The 16271-nt window shown below is 39.6% G+C and overlaps 1 protein-coding gene across 10 annotated transcripts in view; it reads right to left on the reverse strand.

Annotated features, from left to right (window-relative positions):
• Positions 1 to 4645: 4645 nt before the first annotated feature.
• Positions 4646 to 16271, reverse strand: part of EPB41L3 (erythrocyte membrane protein band 4.1 like 3) — a 96207-nt gene continuing 84581 nt past the window's right edge. For 5 of the 10 annotated variants that reach the window (XM_063396162.1, XM_063396185.1, XM_063396147.1 and 2 more), the window contains 6 exons: positions 10184 to 10576; positions 9025 to 9156; positions 8490 to 8588; positions 7338 to 7418; positions 6955 to 7071; positions 4646 to 5719 (listed from right to left, as the gene is read on the reverse strand). In XM_063396162.1, coding sequence (XP_063252232.1) covers positions 6961 to 7071; positions 7338 to 7418; positions 8490 to 8588; positions 9025 to 9156; positions 10184 to 10576 — 816 coding nt within the window. In that variant the 3' untranslated portion in view covers positions 4646 to 5719; positions 6955 to 6960. Of the gene's footprint in view, positions 5720 to 6954; positions 7072 to 7337; positions 7419 to 8489; positions 8589 to 9024; positions 9157 to 10183; positions 10577 to 11088; positions 11212 to 11725; positions 12455 to 13232; positions 13335 to 13748; positions 13824 to 16271 lie in introns of all 10 variants that reach the window. The other 5 variants (XM_063396177.1, XM_063396129.1, XM_063396118.1 and 2 more) reach the window with 2 other exon arrangements.

The following is a 16271-nucleotide window of genomic DNA, read 5'->3' on the forward strand; positions in this document are numbered from 1 at the left end:
TCATTGTAGGAGTGGAAGTGATTATGGATGAGTGGGGAAGACTGCAGGACAGAGAATTAGCAAAACTTTAAAGAAGGTTGGTAAGTGTGGTAACATGTAACAGCAAAATGAACAGAAAGAGAAGCATCAGATACAGTTTGCTTAAAAGCTGGGAGAAAAGTTGGAAGAAGATGCAGAGAAGCCTGACAGATCAAACACAGATGGGTTAAGTTGGAGAATGTGAAAGTACATAAGAAGGAAATTAAAATTACTGGGAAGTGGTGGGATAACTGTTACAGGCTGTCTTCCCAGAGTATGCAGAAGTGTCCTCATCACAAGAACCAGATCACACAGGTATTCAAGTCAGTCATTAATTTCAATGATATCAAGCCACACATTGCAGTGGTTTTTTGTTGTTCCCTTTTGTAGAATGATACAATAAAAGTACCTGCAATCATCTGATTGCAGCAAAAAAAAATCTTGTTACATGTCAGTCACCAGATGGCATTTTGAATGGAGAGAAATCAAAACAAAAATCTATTGTTTATTAGATATGAAAGGATGATTTCATCAAAATACTCCTAGAACAAATAATGTTCAAATAAATGTGTGTGTGTGTTAGTCTGGTAGCTTAGGATTCAGGAGCTCTAAAGATGAGCAGGTAAACTATCACCACCTCTGTGACTATATAAAATGATTCACATCTAACTGAGTTGTATATTGATTGGAGATTGGACTACAGGAATATAAATGCCTTTAGAAGCCTTCATATGCCAAATGTTTGACCAGAAAACCAACATGTCTGAGAAACAGCCTCTTAAATCCACTGAGAAAGGACATCTGGGCTAGCAACACTTGATTTAAGAAAACATCATATTAGCTGCATTCTTCCTACTGGAAAAGGCTTTGAAAGTTCTTAGTTATTTGCTTGGTATACTCAGATATATTGTTTTGTTCCTTTGCATTTTTGTACAATTAATGATAACACCCTCCTCTTTAATGTGCTTTGTCTAATCTTGTATCTTTTACACTCTAGCCACCCAAGATAGCCACCAAATAACACATGTCCTGTATTTTACATGTGCACTGTAAGGCAAGGCTTGTGTGGAAACCCCGTCTGGATTGTAATTCAGGCAGCTCCAAAGCTGCATGTTCTGGGATCTGCTTTTCTGCTATCAGTTAACAGCACAGAAGTTAAGAGTCATGGTATACCTCACCACAGCAGACAGCAAAGACACTTCTAAAAAATGGAAAAGAAATTCCTAGTCATCTCTGGACAAAAAAAAACAAAACAAAACAAAACAAAACAAAAACCAAAAAAACAAACAAACAAAACCACAACAAAAACCAAAAACAAAAACCAAAAACAAAACACAACCCCCACCCCACCCAAGAATAAAAGGTTTGTAATTCAAGTTTTGTACTGGAGAAAGTAGAGCTGGTAGACTGTAGAGATAAAAATCTAATGTATTTAAAAATGAAAACAATTTCCAGTGTCAGAACACTTTCTCATTTTTCTTTTCCCTTTTATGTCACTGTAGTCATGCTCAAAGACAGGCCATTAATACTACTTACAGTGAGTGATGGTCATTTCAGCTTCAAGGATGAGGTCACTGATTTATGGAGGTTATAGCTGAATTTGGGAACATGAGATGATGGAAGAAAGTTGACTGACTTTTTTTTTTGTCTAATTTGAGCATATTGGTTTCCCTTTAAACAAGGATTTTTGAAATTCTGCTCCAGAAGCCTTTACAGGAGCCATAAGTTCCAGCTGAGGAGCAGGACTGATGTTGAATAGGAGTCAGAAAAAAGGGTGGAGGTGGAAACAAATGGCATAAACCAGACTAATATATAGTCTGAAGAGGGGATAACAACATTCCAAGGTAATGGAATAATTTGGTTATAGTTAGTGAATACAGAAACTTGTAGAAAATATTTTTATGGAAAAACTAACAACCATATGCCCCATTGTTTATCTATATGCAAATCTTTGAGATGGAACTAAAAGATGCATAAATAATAGTAATTTTAAATACAGCCAAGTTTTAATTAGGAAGGCTGGTATTTTGTGTTGCTCTGGAGCAACCACAGGCAGACTCTTTGCTGATGTGGCATTAGAGACAAAAGACAGAGTAACCCACTATTTGCAGTGTAAGATTGATATAGCCTTTGGAATCTGTAGATTTAAGAAAAGTGCTTAATTTTCTTTCCTTAAAAATAACATAAACCATGGAGTTAGTGTTTCTCATAGCCATCCACTTGTTCATCCATAATCCATCCACAGTGCCTCAAACCACCACTGTACCATGGATCTATATAAGATTGCAGGAGATCTCAGCATTGCCTAGAAATGTCACAAACCTTTAATAACTAGAACTAGGACATATAACATTATTAAAAATAATTATTTCATTCCTAGTTCTGAAGGACCTCAACCATTATTGTTCTGGTATAAAAAAGGGGAATGCATTTCTTTATCTCATCCTTATTACCTGTGAAGAGGGAAGATGTAAAGGTGAAGTTTGTAAATGGGTTTTCTGATCTTAACCGATAACTATTTTGGTGTAAGGAAGGAAACCTGGAGCAAGACTCACCAGTGTGATTGCCAAACTGAAGCCTGGACTCGAAGTCGAATTTATATGCCATGAAGAACTATCATTTTAGCAGATACAAACTGTTGTACAGATGAAGCACACCATCTCACCAGCTGCCTAAATCTGCTCTGGGAAGAAGTAAGGCTAAGCTGTTAAACCCTTGCTTTGATCTAGTGTATGGATTTAGAAGCTCATTAAATGTTTTTTATATTTGCTTGAGCACAGAAACACCATTACTTGCCATTTGTGATGAGACAGCCTTGAAAAACTTCAGGGGTATAAATGTTAAAGCATCCCAAGCAGCCTTAAAAAATCAGTGTGATGTATTCACTCCTTCTGTATGTGTAATTGTCACTATTGCTGTGGTCACTGGGATTCCAGCTGTAGCAAGTAAGGCTGTCTCCTGTGCTGGTGTCTGTGTCGGCAATGCTACCCATGAGTAATACACTATGTGATGGTTTGTTTTCCAGGCCGGTTTATGTCAAGAAGCCAGACAAAGACCAACAACAAATGAGAAGAGACGGAGACAAAAGATGGTTGGTAGAAACAGGCAGGTGCTCTTTATTTCATGTGGCACAGCATTAGGCAGACAACCCAAGAAACAGTTTCTAACAAAATCCAAAGCTATCACTTCCAGGAACCATCCCCCAAACAAGGGTCTGCTACCAACAGCGGCACTGAGATGTCCTTGCCTGTCCACTCTCATCTCCTCATAGTTTATTTGAGCTTAGGCGGTATCTTAGTGGTGAGTGTCCTTTCCAAGGAGACTAACTTCTTACAATGCAGTATCTTTAGACAGCGTACATACTGTGCAGGATCACCAGAGTACAATCTCCTCAAGCCATGCTAAAATATAATGCTAACTCTGGAGAGAAGGCTGTGCGAGTGCCTCGCGTCTCTCTGAGGTAATACAATGCTGTTTCTTAGCTGACAACATGAGGGGCACCTGAGGGAGGGTCAATATGGCTTCAGAGTCTAGTTTTAAACTCCTGATGCGGTAGCGAGGACCTGGTGTGCCATCGGCCGAGACAGGGCGGGGACTCCTCCACCCCTGACCGCCGCTGGGCACCAGCAGCACCAGAGAGCTGAGCCTACTGTCACTCAGGGGGATGAGAACAGGGATGGTCTTGGGCGAGGAGGAGGAGGAGAGGGCCATCAAAGATCACAACAGACCGTCAGCTTTGCCTCGGTCATTGGGCGAGAGGTAACAATGACGGCGGCGCGGGGAGGGGTTACATCGTTAGCACTCCGGATTTAAAGGCATGAAGAATGGCTGGTGGAAGGAAGATGTTTTGGAGACTAAGGGCAAAGCTTTAGAAGCCTTGGGATATTACTTTTAATTATTATCTACAGGTTATTCTCTCTGTATATACTATTTTTTTTCTAAATTATGAAAATAAACATTTATAACAAGTCACTGGGTCAAATCCTGCTCTCCAGTGAAGGCAAATCCATTGACTTCAATGGGAGGGAGCCCCGTGTAAACAACGAAGGGCAAATTTGGCCCTTTATGTCCTGAAAAGTCTGCTTGTACCCATTGTCTTTCAATCCTGCAAGGAAATACAGATTTGAAGGGTGAACTAATCGTTAAAAATGTCTCTTCAACTACCAGGGGAGTGTCAATGAGATGAGGCAAAGGAGGAAAAAACCAAACCAAAACAAAAAAAAGTAACCAATAAGTAATACTGCTTTAAAGAGAATTTTATCCATATGTCAGAGCCAAAGTACAAAAAGAGAGTGGATCTGGATCAAGCACTACTGGCCTTTCCTTTTTAAGCAACAACAAAATTCTTCATTTAGCTTCGGTGAAATGTTACACAACCAGAGAAAACAGAAGGAACCAAACAGTCCTTTTCCTTTGCAAACATCATATGCCCAAAGGTGAACACTGTCATCCCTTTGGACTCTGCTAACTCCCACTGTCTGCACAGTGCAGTGTCGGCCACTGAAGACAAAACACATCTACTGTGCACACGAGTAAAACCTGTGGTGTCTTACAAACATAACATTTTGATGTTTTGAATACTAAAAACCACTAGGTGCTTTTAGACACAGAACAATACGATTTCAGATGCATTTACCACTTTTATTTCACTATGCAGAAACATACATTCACCATGTGTTGTGATGCAGCTGACAGTGTAATGGACGCTATCCCTTCCGTGGGTATTAGAGCTGGACACTAGCGAGTTTTCAGTGGACGTTCTGTACAGGTTAAGGCTTGACTCAGAACTAGATAGTAAATGCTGACCAGATTCTCAAACAGGTTTGTTTTTTGTTTTTTTTCCTCTGAGAACAAAAGGGAAATCAATAGAAAACCATCACGGTTATTTCAGATTAATAATTTTCTAAAGCTGCAAACTAAGTAAAATACAGATTTTTTTTTTTTTCCTCCAAAATAACTACATATAATTTACAAGGTTAGGATCTGTGAAGGGTGACTGGAAGCTGACTCTGAACAATGCTGACAAAAATCATTAAAGTTAATATACTAAAATCATTACTACCTCATAAGGTATTCAGTCAGGTATACAAAGCACACTTTGTAAGCATTTATGTTTTGATAAGAGTAAAGATTCATCATCGTTTATCGGGCAGTAATAAAACCAGATGAAACAAATATAAGATTCAAGTTGTTTACTGAATAAACTGTGTTATTGGCACATCTAATGTGTGGTAAAACATTATACACGGTACCTATACAGCTTCTAGCATTTTGGGGGTAATCTTCATTTACAATATCTGTAAACAAAAGGCTTGCCACCTAACAAATTTTAATTTGTTTAGACTTTCAGAAACTGTGAAAGGCATGAACTGTTTATGTGTTACATGAGATCACTGTTTATATTGTTTATGAACGTGCAGGTAAAGCTGAAAACTTAGACATTTTAAGAAAATGAAAAATGCTGCTTTTCTGTAATTTTATTGTTGCTTCATGCAATATTGTTTAACTGCTGCTGATTCAGATTGCTTTCTATGGGAAGGTATCTCTGCCAGTTTCTTTATTAACGGTCAAGATCAATTCTTCTGTACTGAAATTTTCCATAGACAGATACAAGTCAGTCAGGTTGGAACTGAGACTCCGTATAGGCTCTCGTATTCCTACTGGTATGCATGTCTGGATTCATATGCATTCTAGGTTATTCCTGCAGAAAAGAGAACTGAGTTAATTATTCAAAACAACTAGTCTCTTGCAAAAAAGATTTTGTCAATTTGTTCGTATACGAAAAGCTGTTTGAAAATGGCATCATCCCAGTATAAGCAACTTGGACCAAATCCAAAGTCCACTGACACCAATGGAAAGAATTAGTGACATCACTAGACTTTTAAGCAAGCCACACTGAGCTGTCTCTGAAACAATTAGCAGAATACCACAAGAATCACAGCTACTCACTCCTTAGTGACTGGTTCCATCTTCCAAATAAATAACTGACACTGAAATTCAGTTTTCTTTAGGGTCTGTATATCCAAAAGCAGGAGAGCCAAAGAACTTCAAAAGGTGGTGTGCATTATACTCTGTTACTTACACCAAGTGCTAGGGAATACACATTGTTTTAAGAATAAAATGCTGCTATCGATTCAACAAATCTGACAAGCAGCTTTTTCCTCCCCTGCTGCATACAGCATTCAAAGCAATTTGAGCAATGGTGCTGGCATTAAGAGCTTTTGCATAGCAGGTTAGTATGCGTGACGTGTTTCTGCACACAGAATAAATACAGGGATATTGAGACGTCTGCTTAGCCAGCCACTATTGGAGAGCATGCCTTTACGGAGAAGAAGCTGGGCGCAAAGAAAGCTGCATTATCATCTCATCCTGATAAACAATGCTGCTTTAAAACATTAAATGTTCTTTCAAGTACAAGAAAGCCACGACACCCAAATACTGACAAACTAATTCACTGCGTTTAAAAGCAAGTCGGACCATATCTTTGCAAGTTGGGAATCGAAGCATAACTTTTAACATATCTGCACAAGACATTTAAAAAGCAGCTATAGGTTTTCCCCTTGGCATTTTTTAATCCAAAATGCACACCTTTAAGAACAAATTGGTTTTGTTCTTAAATGACACAAAAGCAGACAACAGACTTTTTGTGACTTCAGAAGTAGAGGATTAGACTATAACAAAGCATGGACAATGAGGACTTTTCAGAGAGCCAACAAAAGCAAATGAGTAGTTTCTCTTTCTCCAGCTGGCACTGTTTAATGAAGGCAGATGTCCAGAGCCGAATGTGGTTTACTTTCAAATATCAGAACAGAAAACCAGCAACTTGAAAATGCCAGTGAGAGAAAGTGAAGAGTTAAAGGTGAAATATGGTAGGAAAACAACATCTGCAACATGCCAGCCCAGTAAATGCCTAGGAAAATCATCCGATCCTCTTACCTGTGGTCAATCCTCCCCATCTTCTGGTGTGATTTCTGTCTCTTTATGTACCACTACTTTGGTCACTGACATGTCAGGGTGCTGCTCTTTGGCTTCTTTAATTGCCTGAGCCAGCGCCTATCCCAAGGAAACCACAGAAGGGCAAAAACAAAAAGGAGGTGGAACATGCATGATCAATAGCAAGGTGAAGAGATTCATGACATATTACACAATTTACAAATGAGGAAAATGATTAAAATATGAAATATACCATCACTGATTTAACTACTATTCCAGCTTAATTTAAGGCATGCCAGTACAAATAATATCTGTCAAAGCAATGTTTAGAAATGTTCTATTTGGCAGTCTTCAGAGTAGCCTTCTTAGCAGTTTGTAGACTTTACCTGATCATGATCAATATCGGCATCTCCTGTGATGACTATTCGTTTTTCAATTCTTGTCTCTGAGATGCCTCCTTTCACAGTCTAGATGGGAGGGACAAAAATGCATGTCAGTAACTTACTTTAGAGTGCTGCTACTCAACCCCAGAATGATCAGTGCAGGAACCCTCTCATGACTGGACCGAAAGGGTCAAGCAGCTTGTGCAGAGGGGACAGCCCTGGACTGAAAGAGAGCAGCTCTGGAGTTGGCCTGAATGCTCTGAATGGGTTAATGACCTCCAGATGTCCTCCCTACACAGGTAATTTTATAATTCTAGTCAATCTGCACATGCATCAAGAGAGACGTGTGTATGTCAAAAATGGCAAACTTGTCCCATGAAAAACAGAATGGGAATACAGACAACCCATATTCAGACCCATTTAAGTCCAGCTGCTTGCTTCAGAATGGCATACGGGGTGGTATGGCCTCTGTATGGCTCATCTACTAACAGGGGAATTTCACTGCAGAAAGAGGAAATCCTGTTCTCAGTGAATATTGGTAGGAGAGCTGTCACAGCACTAAGAGAGTTTCAGCTTAGGGAGGAACTCTTATTTAAACGCTACCTTAGAACCTGGAGGACACAGCATGGTTTGTCTGTGCAGATGAGCTTTCGGTCTGGCTGTGGGCAAGCTCCTCAGGGTACCACCCAAGAACACAGCCAAGGTGTTTGAGCTGACTGAATGTCCTTTTATGGCTACAGGATATAGATTCACTATGTGCTTTCAACACCACAAAGTGCTAATATCTCCAGGCTGAAAGGCTCAGTCATGTCAATGGAGCCTCATGTTCCAAGACAAGTTACACATGATGCCAATGTGGTTAAACTCTTTCCAGTTCTAGGTAGTATTTGCAGCTAAATCAAGTGTCTCTGTACAGCAAGGTTCTGTGCTTGCAGAGACACAGGTTTAGGATTCACGTCAAGTCATTGGATGATGCATTAATCAGCTCGGCATAGCCAAAGACAGGTGAATAAAGACAAGTATTTTTGGTAAATTTACAACATTTTGTCAAGAGAGTATCAGAATGTGTTCCCTTTTTGAAATAAATCATAGAACCAAAGCTAAGACAGCATACATCCTGGTGAAAAAGGAGCTCCCTATTTTCTGAGGACTCACTTTGGTGATATGTGTAGTAGTTGTAGTGCTGGTGGTTTCAGATGTGATAGTTTGTGCACTCATCAATACACCTGGTTCAGAATCAGCACCGCAATCCACCTAGAAACCAGAAGACAAAACCAGTCACTGAAAATATGCTCCTGAGCACAGGAAGGCAAGAACTGGACTGCTAAACTTCCCTATTTCTACAGTTCTTCATGAAGTGAGTATCTTATGGTAGGGGACAAATGCTATTAGGGTGACAATGTGTCAGTATTCTTCTGCATCTGGAGGCTGTCCTTCCCCTCTGGAAGCACATGTGAGAAAATGGCACTTTTAAATCTGCAGTTTCATCGATGTTCTCGAAAGGCCCTAGACCAGGATGTGAGAGTGACCCTCAGGTAAGTTATTGTTATGTACATCCTTCTCGTGCTAATATTTTATTCTTGAAAAACTTAGAAAAGTTTACACTAAACCATACACTTAAAGATGGGTGAAGAAATGGGTTCCTTAAAGGCACGTTAAATTAGACCATGTCTTTTGCAGAATTTCTTACCTGAGAAGACTCATATGTAATGGTTTTTGTTTCTGTATGGACTACTGGCACTTCCTTTGTTGAAATTTCAAGGGTTTCCCCACCAGCGGGAACACTGCTGAAACTTATAGTCTCAGTCTTCACAACTGGTGACTGCGTGAACAAAAAAGAAGGAATTGGAACATTTAGCAAAGCTTATGGATTTCTCAAAACAATTTTTCGCTTGGGGCAAAGAAAGAATAACTAAAAAGGGCTCTGCATGTAACCAAAAAAAAAAAAAAAAAGAAAAAATTATCTTAATTACAGTGGCACATTCATGTATATAATGCTGGCAACATTTAGTGCTTCCCTGCATTTTACAAAAACAAAGGCAAAAATGTTCTAAATACTACAAGAGGCAATAGTCATAACTTGAAAAACTGGAAGCTCCCAGTGAACACCAGGAAACACTTTTTTTGCCATGAAAGTGACTGAACACTGGCACAGGTTGCCCAAGGACACTGTGGAGTGTCCTTCCTTGAGGATCCTCAGAAGCAGCTCTCTGGACATGGTCCTGGGCAGCAACTCACTATGGATGTCCCTGTCTGATCCAGGGATTGGAGCAGATGACCTCCAGAGGGCCCTTCCAACCTCAACTGTTCTGAGAATCTGTGATTCTACATTTTCTTAAAATGACAAGAGAATGAATTCTGTACAAGCTTAGTCTTTTCATCTCTTGGAAAAACACCCTGCACAAAACAGCTCTTGAAATTCTACTTACGGGACTAAGATAAGGAACCTGGTCTGTTTAAGACACAGTACACTTATTTATAATTGGACCAAGCATGGAAAAAACAACCTATTTCCTGTCTTTGAGGACACTTGAACTTTGCCAACCTCAATGGAATGCTAGATGATCTTGTTATCCGTTGTGTAAAATGCCATAAAATTTGCTATTTCTTTGTAGTGTGGAAAGCAGTTTCAAGTAAAACATGCATGGCATTTTGCTAATGATGGAAACCAGCAGCAAGCCTTGCAGGTGACATGCAAGGAGGAAATAAGAGGAGAAAAATCCGCTTGCTGTAAAAGTGCAATCATACAAGCTGGGCACAGTTTACTTTCAATGACAGGAACTAACTCAGCCCACTATTGCCTACATTCACAATTCAGCACAGACATGACCAATTCAACAACAAGTTACCTCAAAATGAGGTTTTCTTTCCAAAGACTCTGAAAGTTGGACTGTTGTTCTGTGCTCCTCCGCCTGCTCACACGAAGCAGCGGCAGCGACTCCTTCCTGTTTGGTTAGGGCTTTCCCAGCCTGCTCCCTTTTTTCCTCCTTGGCCCCCTCAGTCCCAGCAGAGCCCTCCTTCCCTTTCACGGCAGCCGCCACCGCCGACGCTGCCTCAGCCTGGGCATCCAGCGCAAGTCCGGCCACTTTAGCAGGATCCCCGCCTGCATGCACCTCCATCCCATGTCTCTCCTTGACAACTACAGTCTCCTGTACAACCTTCTGCACTGTATCCTGATCCGGCTGAGCTGCTTGCTTCATGTCACTGGAAGTTATCTCCTGAGACGTCGTCGTTTCTATTCTCTACAGGGAAGGAGGAAAAAAACCCTCATCATCAGAAGTAGACAACACTATTTGCAGTAGTTCCCAAGCTTAATGCACTGTGAATGAAATTTTTTTTAAAAAGGGCATTATATTTTGCCAAGTTACTTCTCCCACACTGCATGGATTTTTGTTCTCAGGATGTTATCAGTATACCAGAAATGGAAAACAAAGCAAGAATCAGAATTTCTAAAACTGAAGATAAATTTCAATGTCAGTGCTCTTCTCATTGATATTTTTGTGTGAGTTTTACAAAGGCAAAATACAGCACCCTGCAAAATGACCAAAATGAAATGTAATGAAAGAAAACCTGGTTGTTGCCTTTTTTTTTTTCAGTGAAGTTTCTGTTGTGGTCCATTGTAACAAAGGAAAACACACATGAATACATGCACTAGTAATACAGTTCCATATTGTGCAAAAAACCACGAAACAATACAAAAGCAAAAGTAATTGGTGTGTGGTTATGACATCGATGGAGGGAATCAAGCAGCCACCTGAGCCCAGCTATGGGAAGTAGAAGTAACCCCTCCTATGAACTCAGTCGGTTTTCTGGCAGACTCTATTAAAGTGAAGATATCTGAACCATCCAAGGTTTTTTCACTGGTGGACTGTTTAGTCTAAACAGACAAAGAAATGTAGAGTCACACATAGAAAAAGGGCAGACTCTTATGCACAGACATATTAATTGCCAAAACCAGAGGCGGAGACAGAGGAAAAGGAGAGAAAGGTTGCAGGGGCACGGAGAGGTTGGAAACAGGAAAAGAATGGGAAAATAAATTAGAGCAAATTCATAATGGCTGTAGTAAGCAATAGTTACAAAGCGTAGTTGTTAGCATTGGCATTTTGCTGGTTCAAGCAAACCTTTTTTTTTTTTCCTTTTATTAACAAGCCACAGCAGCAATACTGAATTTCAGTACATAAACCAGAAAGGTTGAAAGCCTTATATAATGTCTGCTTCAGACTGTGAGAAAGATTCAAAGTATGAGAGAAAAAAAATAAGCTGGGTTGGCTGCTGTCAACATAAAGCCAAGCAGCAAGAGAACCAAAAGCTAGGGTGGTGTGAAGGGATTGCCTAAAAGAAGTCATGCTTTTATCTTTAAATCGTGGCATGAAGTCAAAGCCACTTGTTACCACTACTTTTGATGCAGACGACTCAGTAACATAGTGAGCAGTAGCAATGGTAAATGGCTGTTCTCTGGAATATCTCCACTCAGACAGGCTCTTATCTGTCCGGGCAAACGCCCTTGCTTTTACAGCTTCTCCGCCAAGATGCTTTTCTGCTTTGCCAAGCTGTAAGCTTTCCAGTGTACCAAGTAACTGCAAATCCTGGTCCATCTTTAGTGTCTTTTTCAAACTCTCCTCTTCAGGACTTTGCAACTGAGATTCTGCTTCCTTTATGGGTGTCAGAGAGTCAGACAGCTTTCTTCTCGTGCTCTGCACGTCGGATCCCCGCCTGGCATTCTCATCAGTGACAGGCTTGAGGATTTCATACTTGGCCACTATCGGAACGATTTTCACAGATTCTTGCTCTTTCCTTTCCATTTTTTGCAAAGTTTCTACAGAAGGCTGTACTGCTTTCTCGCCCTCTTTAGCTTTACTTGTCATGGTTACAATTTTCCCAGACATGGTATCATAGGACTTTCCTAGGGTGAATATTTTCTGCTTATTCTCCTCATTGGATTGTATTTCACTTTCCAAGTCCTCAAAGCTCTGCGTTAGAACGGTACTGGATTTTAATATCTGAGTTGGAAAGGCAGTTTTACTGCTCACAGTCACTACTTTGTAGGCCAGATTTTTTTCCGATTCACCATCAACTACCTCAGAGGGTATTTTGTCTATAATAACCCAATCCTCAGTGCCCTATATAAGATATAAAATATATTTTTGAGATATAAAAACTAAATTAGAATATCTGCAGGTTTATTTGTACTTCAAGAGCACTAAATTATGAAGACTTTTAAGAAATCACGTTGCTTCTTCTGAAAGCATATAGTAACTTTTAGCATTGTACCTCTTAAAGCAGTTATCAAGCAAATAAACAGAATCACCTTAGGCAAAATGTGATTTCTTTGCATATTCTCTGTCTTCAGAGGTCCATATAACATGGACCCAAAAGTATTACTTTTGCCCCACTATTTCTGTATTTGTTTGAAGCAAAATAGCATGTCAGCACATAATTATAAAGGTGATTGGAATAAAGCTGGGGTTAAAAATCACATACTGCACTGATTCACAAAGCTACAATCAAAAACAAATTACAAAAATAGGGCAAATAAACCCATTCAACTGTATCCCAGTTGTTACAAACGTGCTGTTAATGACGTTTCAGGATAGTATGCTTTTGTATGTAGCCTGCCCTGAATTTCCTTGTTTTATTAGAAGAACATGAAAAAACATCAGCACCCTACAGGATTGTTTAAATGGAGAAGCACAACACAGCAAACTGTATAAACTAAGCATACTACTAAAAATTCTGAATGAAACTGAATTGCACCATCTTTTTTCCTCCTCATGCAAATATGATATGTGATTTGCTTTGACAATGTAATCAGCATCTGGTTTTTTGACTTTAAGACCATAACTTCTGTATTTAACTAAGCAAATGATGCAGTTTAAAATCAAATGAATTAAAAATAACCTCTAGGGATGATGGGATACTTTTCTGGATAATGATTTGATGAGAAGTAACCAAAGTGCCAGCAGATTCTCCTTCCTGCAGCTTCTTCTCTATCACACTTGGCTAATAGAAAAACCAATAAAAATAATAAAGTTCACCATCACTCAGCATAATCTAAATTCACTAGACAATATAAAAGAAACTCATTCTTGTGACAGAAGTGCCCCATTCACCGTAACGTTCTCAGTGAGGTTTATGCTGGGAATGCATGCAAACTGCAAACAACATCCAAACAGCATCGTGCAAGTAAATTTCTAACTAGAGGAGAAATCAGTCTCCATTCGGAAGCCATAAGCTCTGGAGAGGACCCATTCCTCAGAATTTGGTCTCCAGATATAATCTTGTCTGAAACTTATGAAATAATAATAACAAAAAAAATATAAAAAAGGAGGGCTTGGAAAGGAAAAAAGATAATAAAATAATAAATCATTGCCATCCTTTTTGACTGCATTTCAATGAATTATTGTTTGTTTTTACCTGCATTTCAAGGAATGTAGTACCTCCCTTCTGCAAAAATATGAGTTTTTCTGATTTTTCTGTTTCTTCTTTGGTCTAATGTCAGGGGAATAAATGATTTTAGTAAATGGAGGGTATAAAGCCCACTATACTCTACAGTAGCTCATACTTCTCTACTCTACAAATTATTAATCACATGGAAAATTAGGAAACAGAACTAAAGAGAATAATTTTACAGCACAGAGGTTTCCCATAAGAAGTGAAATCAGCGTCTCTCTATGGTGAATGCACAGGAGACATGAGTATACAAATGGTATGCACAAGTGTAGCACAAAACCCACTAAACTGAGTAACACCCAGGTGTGGATGCACTGCGTTTGTTTCGTTTCATGTTACTCATTTAAGTGGGACTGATGCCAGCTTACACAGCTTCCACCAAGAGCAGGCCCCTCCACCTTCTCTCTGGGCAAGGCTCTCTACTGAGTTTGCAGCCCTCTCTGCTGAAGCAGGCAGAAATCTTAGCAGCCCAGCTAAGATTTCAGCTCTCCCTTTTTCCCTGCTGGTATTAGAAGCCTTAGGAACACTTTTCCTAGGAGAGGGAGCTAACTGTTGTTCTATTATCCTGTAGTGTGTGACACTGAAATCTCCTTACTTTTATTCCATCAGCGCTTTCCCAGTGCTATGAGAATGGTAAGAGTATCTCTCCATCTTGGGCAACTGGGAAAATTTTAAGTTTTGGTAAGACTTAATTTCCCAAGGCTTTTGAGCCCACCTTCTGGGCTGGCCACTGTTGTCATTTGGCCAGATAAAGGAAGCCCCTGCAGAGCAAAATGGGTTTCTTGGTAAACCCTTTCTAGTGACTTCAGTAACTACTACACTCAATAGATATGCCAATGGAAGTCCTATGACTGGCATGATAAAAGGAACATATACTCAAGAGGAAAGAGAGAAATTTAAAGAGAAATACAAAACTAGAAAGAGATAAATGACTCAACTCCCTGACTGCAATGAGATGCACAACTCCTTTGTTCCTAAAGTGTTGGTTTCATCCAGTCCAGGTCAGATTAAACATTGTCAGGGACTTTGTCAATACAATGGCTTTTGTGTTCTACAGCTATCTGGCCACCATCATGGAAGATATTTAAAACAGTATTTTTCATCACTAAAGAAAACCAAAGTATTTCCCCGTCTGTTCTAAGAAACCAACTGGTGACTCGACAGGCTTAAAGTCACACCGACCAAACACTCAGGTGCCACATACTCGAAGATCACATTTTGAAAATACACATTCTCTTCTGTTCTTGTTTTATTATAAGAAGGAGCTACAGGTAACAGCACTGAACACATTTTTAAAGTGGATATGCCTAATGAAATGTGTAACTTCTTTGACTAGCAGAAGGCATTACACTGTCTTGACTGTCCTTCTTAGTAGACATCAAGATGCTGATTTTGACCTATGGATGGCTTCACCTTTTTCCTGAAAAAATCCCCTCTCATCAGGACGTGAACTGAGACCATCTCACTTCCTGGGAACAAAGGAATGGCAAGGTATTATCTACAGCAGAAGTCACCTCAGAATTGGGTTCTGATAGCTCAAGTCTGCTCTTAATTTTCCACAGAAATACCTTCATTTGGATGAGGTTCTGTGAAACGGATGTAGATTACTTAGATGTATGTAAGCTATATATGCATCTAAGTAACTGGATATTGGTTTTGATCAAGTTGTCTTCTACTAGGAAGAGAAGAGATATCAGCTAATTCTTGCCGTTTTCCTATTTGCTACTTTGCTACTTCTTGTGTGTTTTAATTAAACCTTTTTATTAAATTCCTAAAGTAATAAAGATATTAAACAAACAGGGTGGTGCTAAGTTTGCTTCCCCTGCAATCCTCTGATTCAGGCTCAGCTAGCCACCCTTTCCAACAATTCCTTATATCTTTATTATGATAAATGCGTCCTGTTCACTGTACTTACAATTTTACTTTTTACAAGGATAAACCTTTATTTTCAACTACAGTCATACCAGCATGTTTGTAGGGTCTGTTATGATTCCTGATCAAGGCAGTAGAAGCGATACTAGAAGTCCTCTGTGCTCCCCTCAAATGGGAAGCTTTGAGCACTGAGCCTGCTTTTTTAGGTATCTTAATCCATTGTGAAGGCCACAGTAATACACATCTGGTGCCTGCATCAGCCACTGAGTATAATGTGGGAGAGAAGGAGGTGAGAGCCCTCTCCTTGGCAATATCCCTTTCCCTATGAGGAGAAGCTGACACTTGCTACCTGCATGCCTCCAGGGATGCCCTTCCCCAGAGTTGTGGGTCTGCAACACCAGCCTCTGAGGTGAGAAGGCAGAAAACTCTTTCAATTTACACTTTCCAGACAATTTTTACTGAGTTCCTTACAACATTACATCAGTGCTATGGGCACAGAAACAAATCTCATGACCATATGTTGTCTTTAATGCTAAAACCAAGAGGTACCATAAAACCATAAAGATAATTCCTGTGAGACAGAAACCAGATATCCATTCATAATAGAATAAAAAG

This window comes from Prinia subflava, chromosome 1 (assembly GCF_021018805.1).
Source record: "Prinia subflava isolate CZ2003 ecotype Zambia chromosome 1, Cam_Psub_1.2, whole genome shotgun sequence".
NCBI classification, from domain to species: Eukaryota; Metazoa; Chordata; class Aves; order Passeriformes; family Cisticolidae; genus Prinia; species Prinia subflava.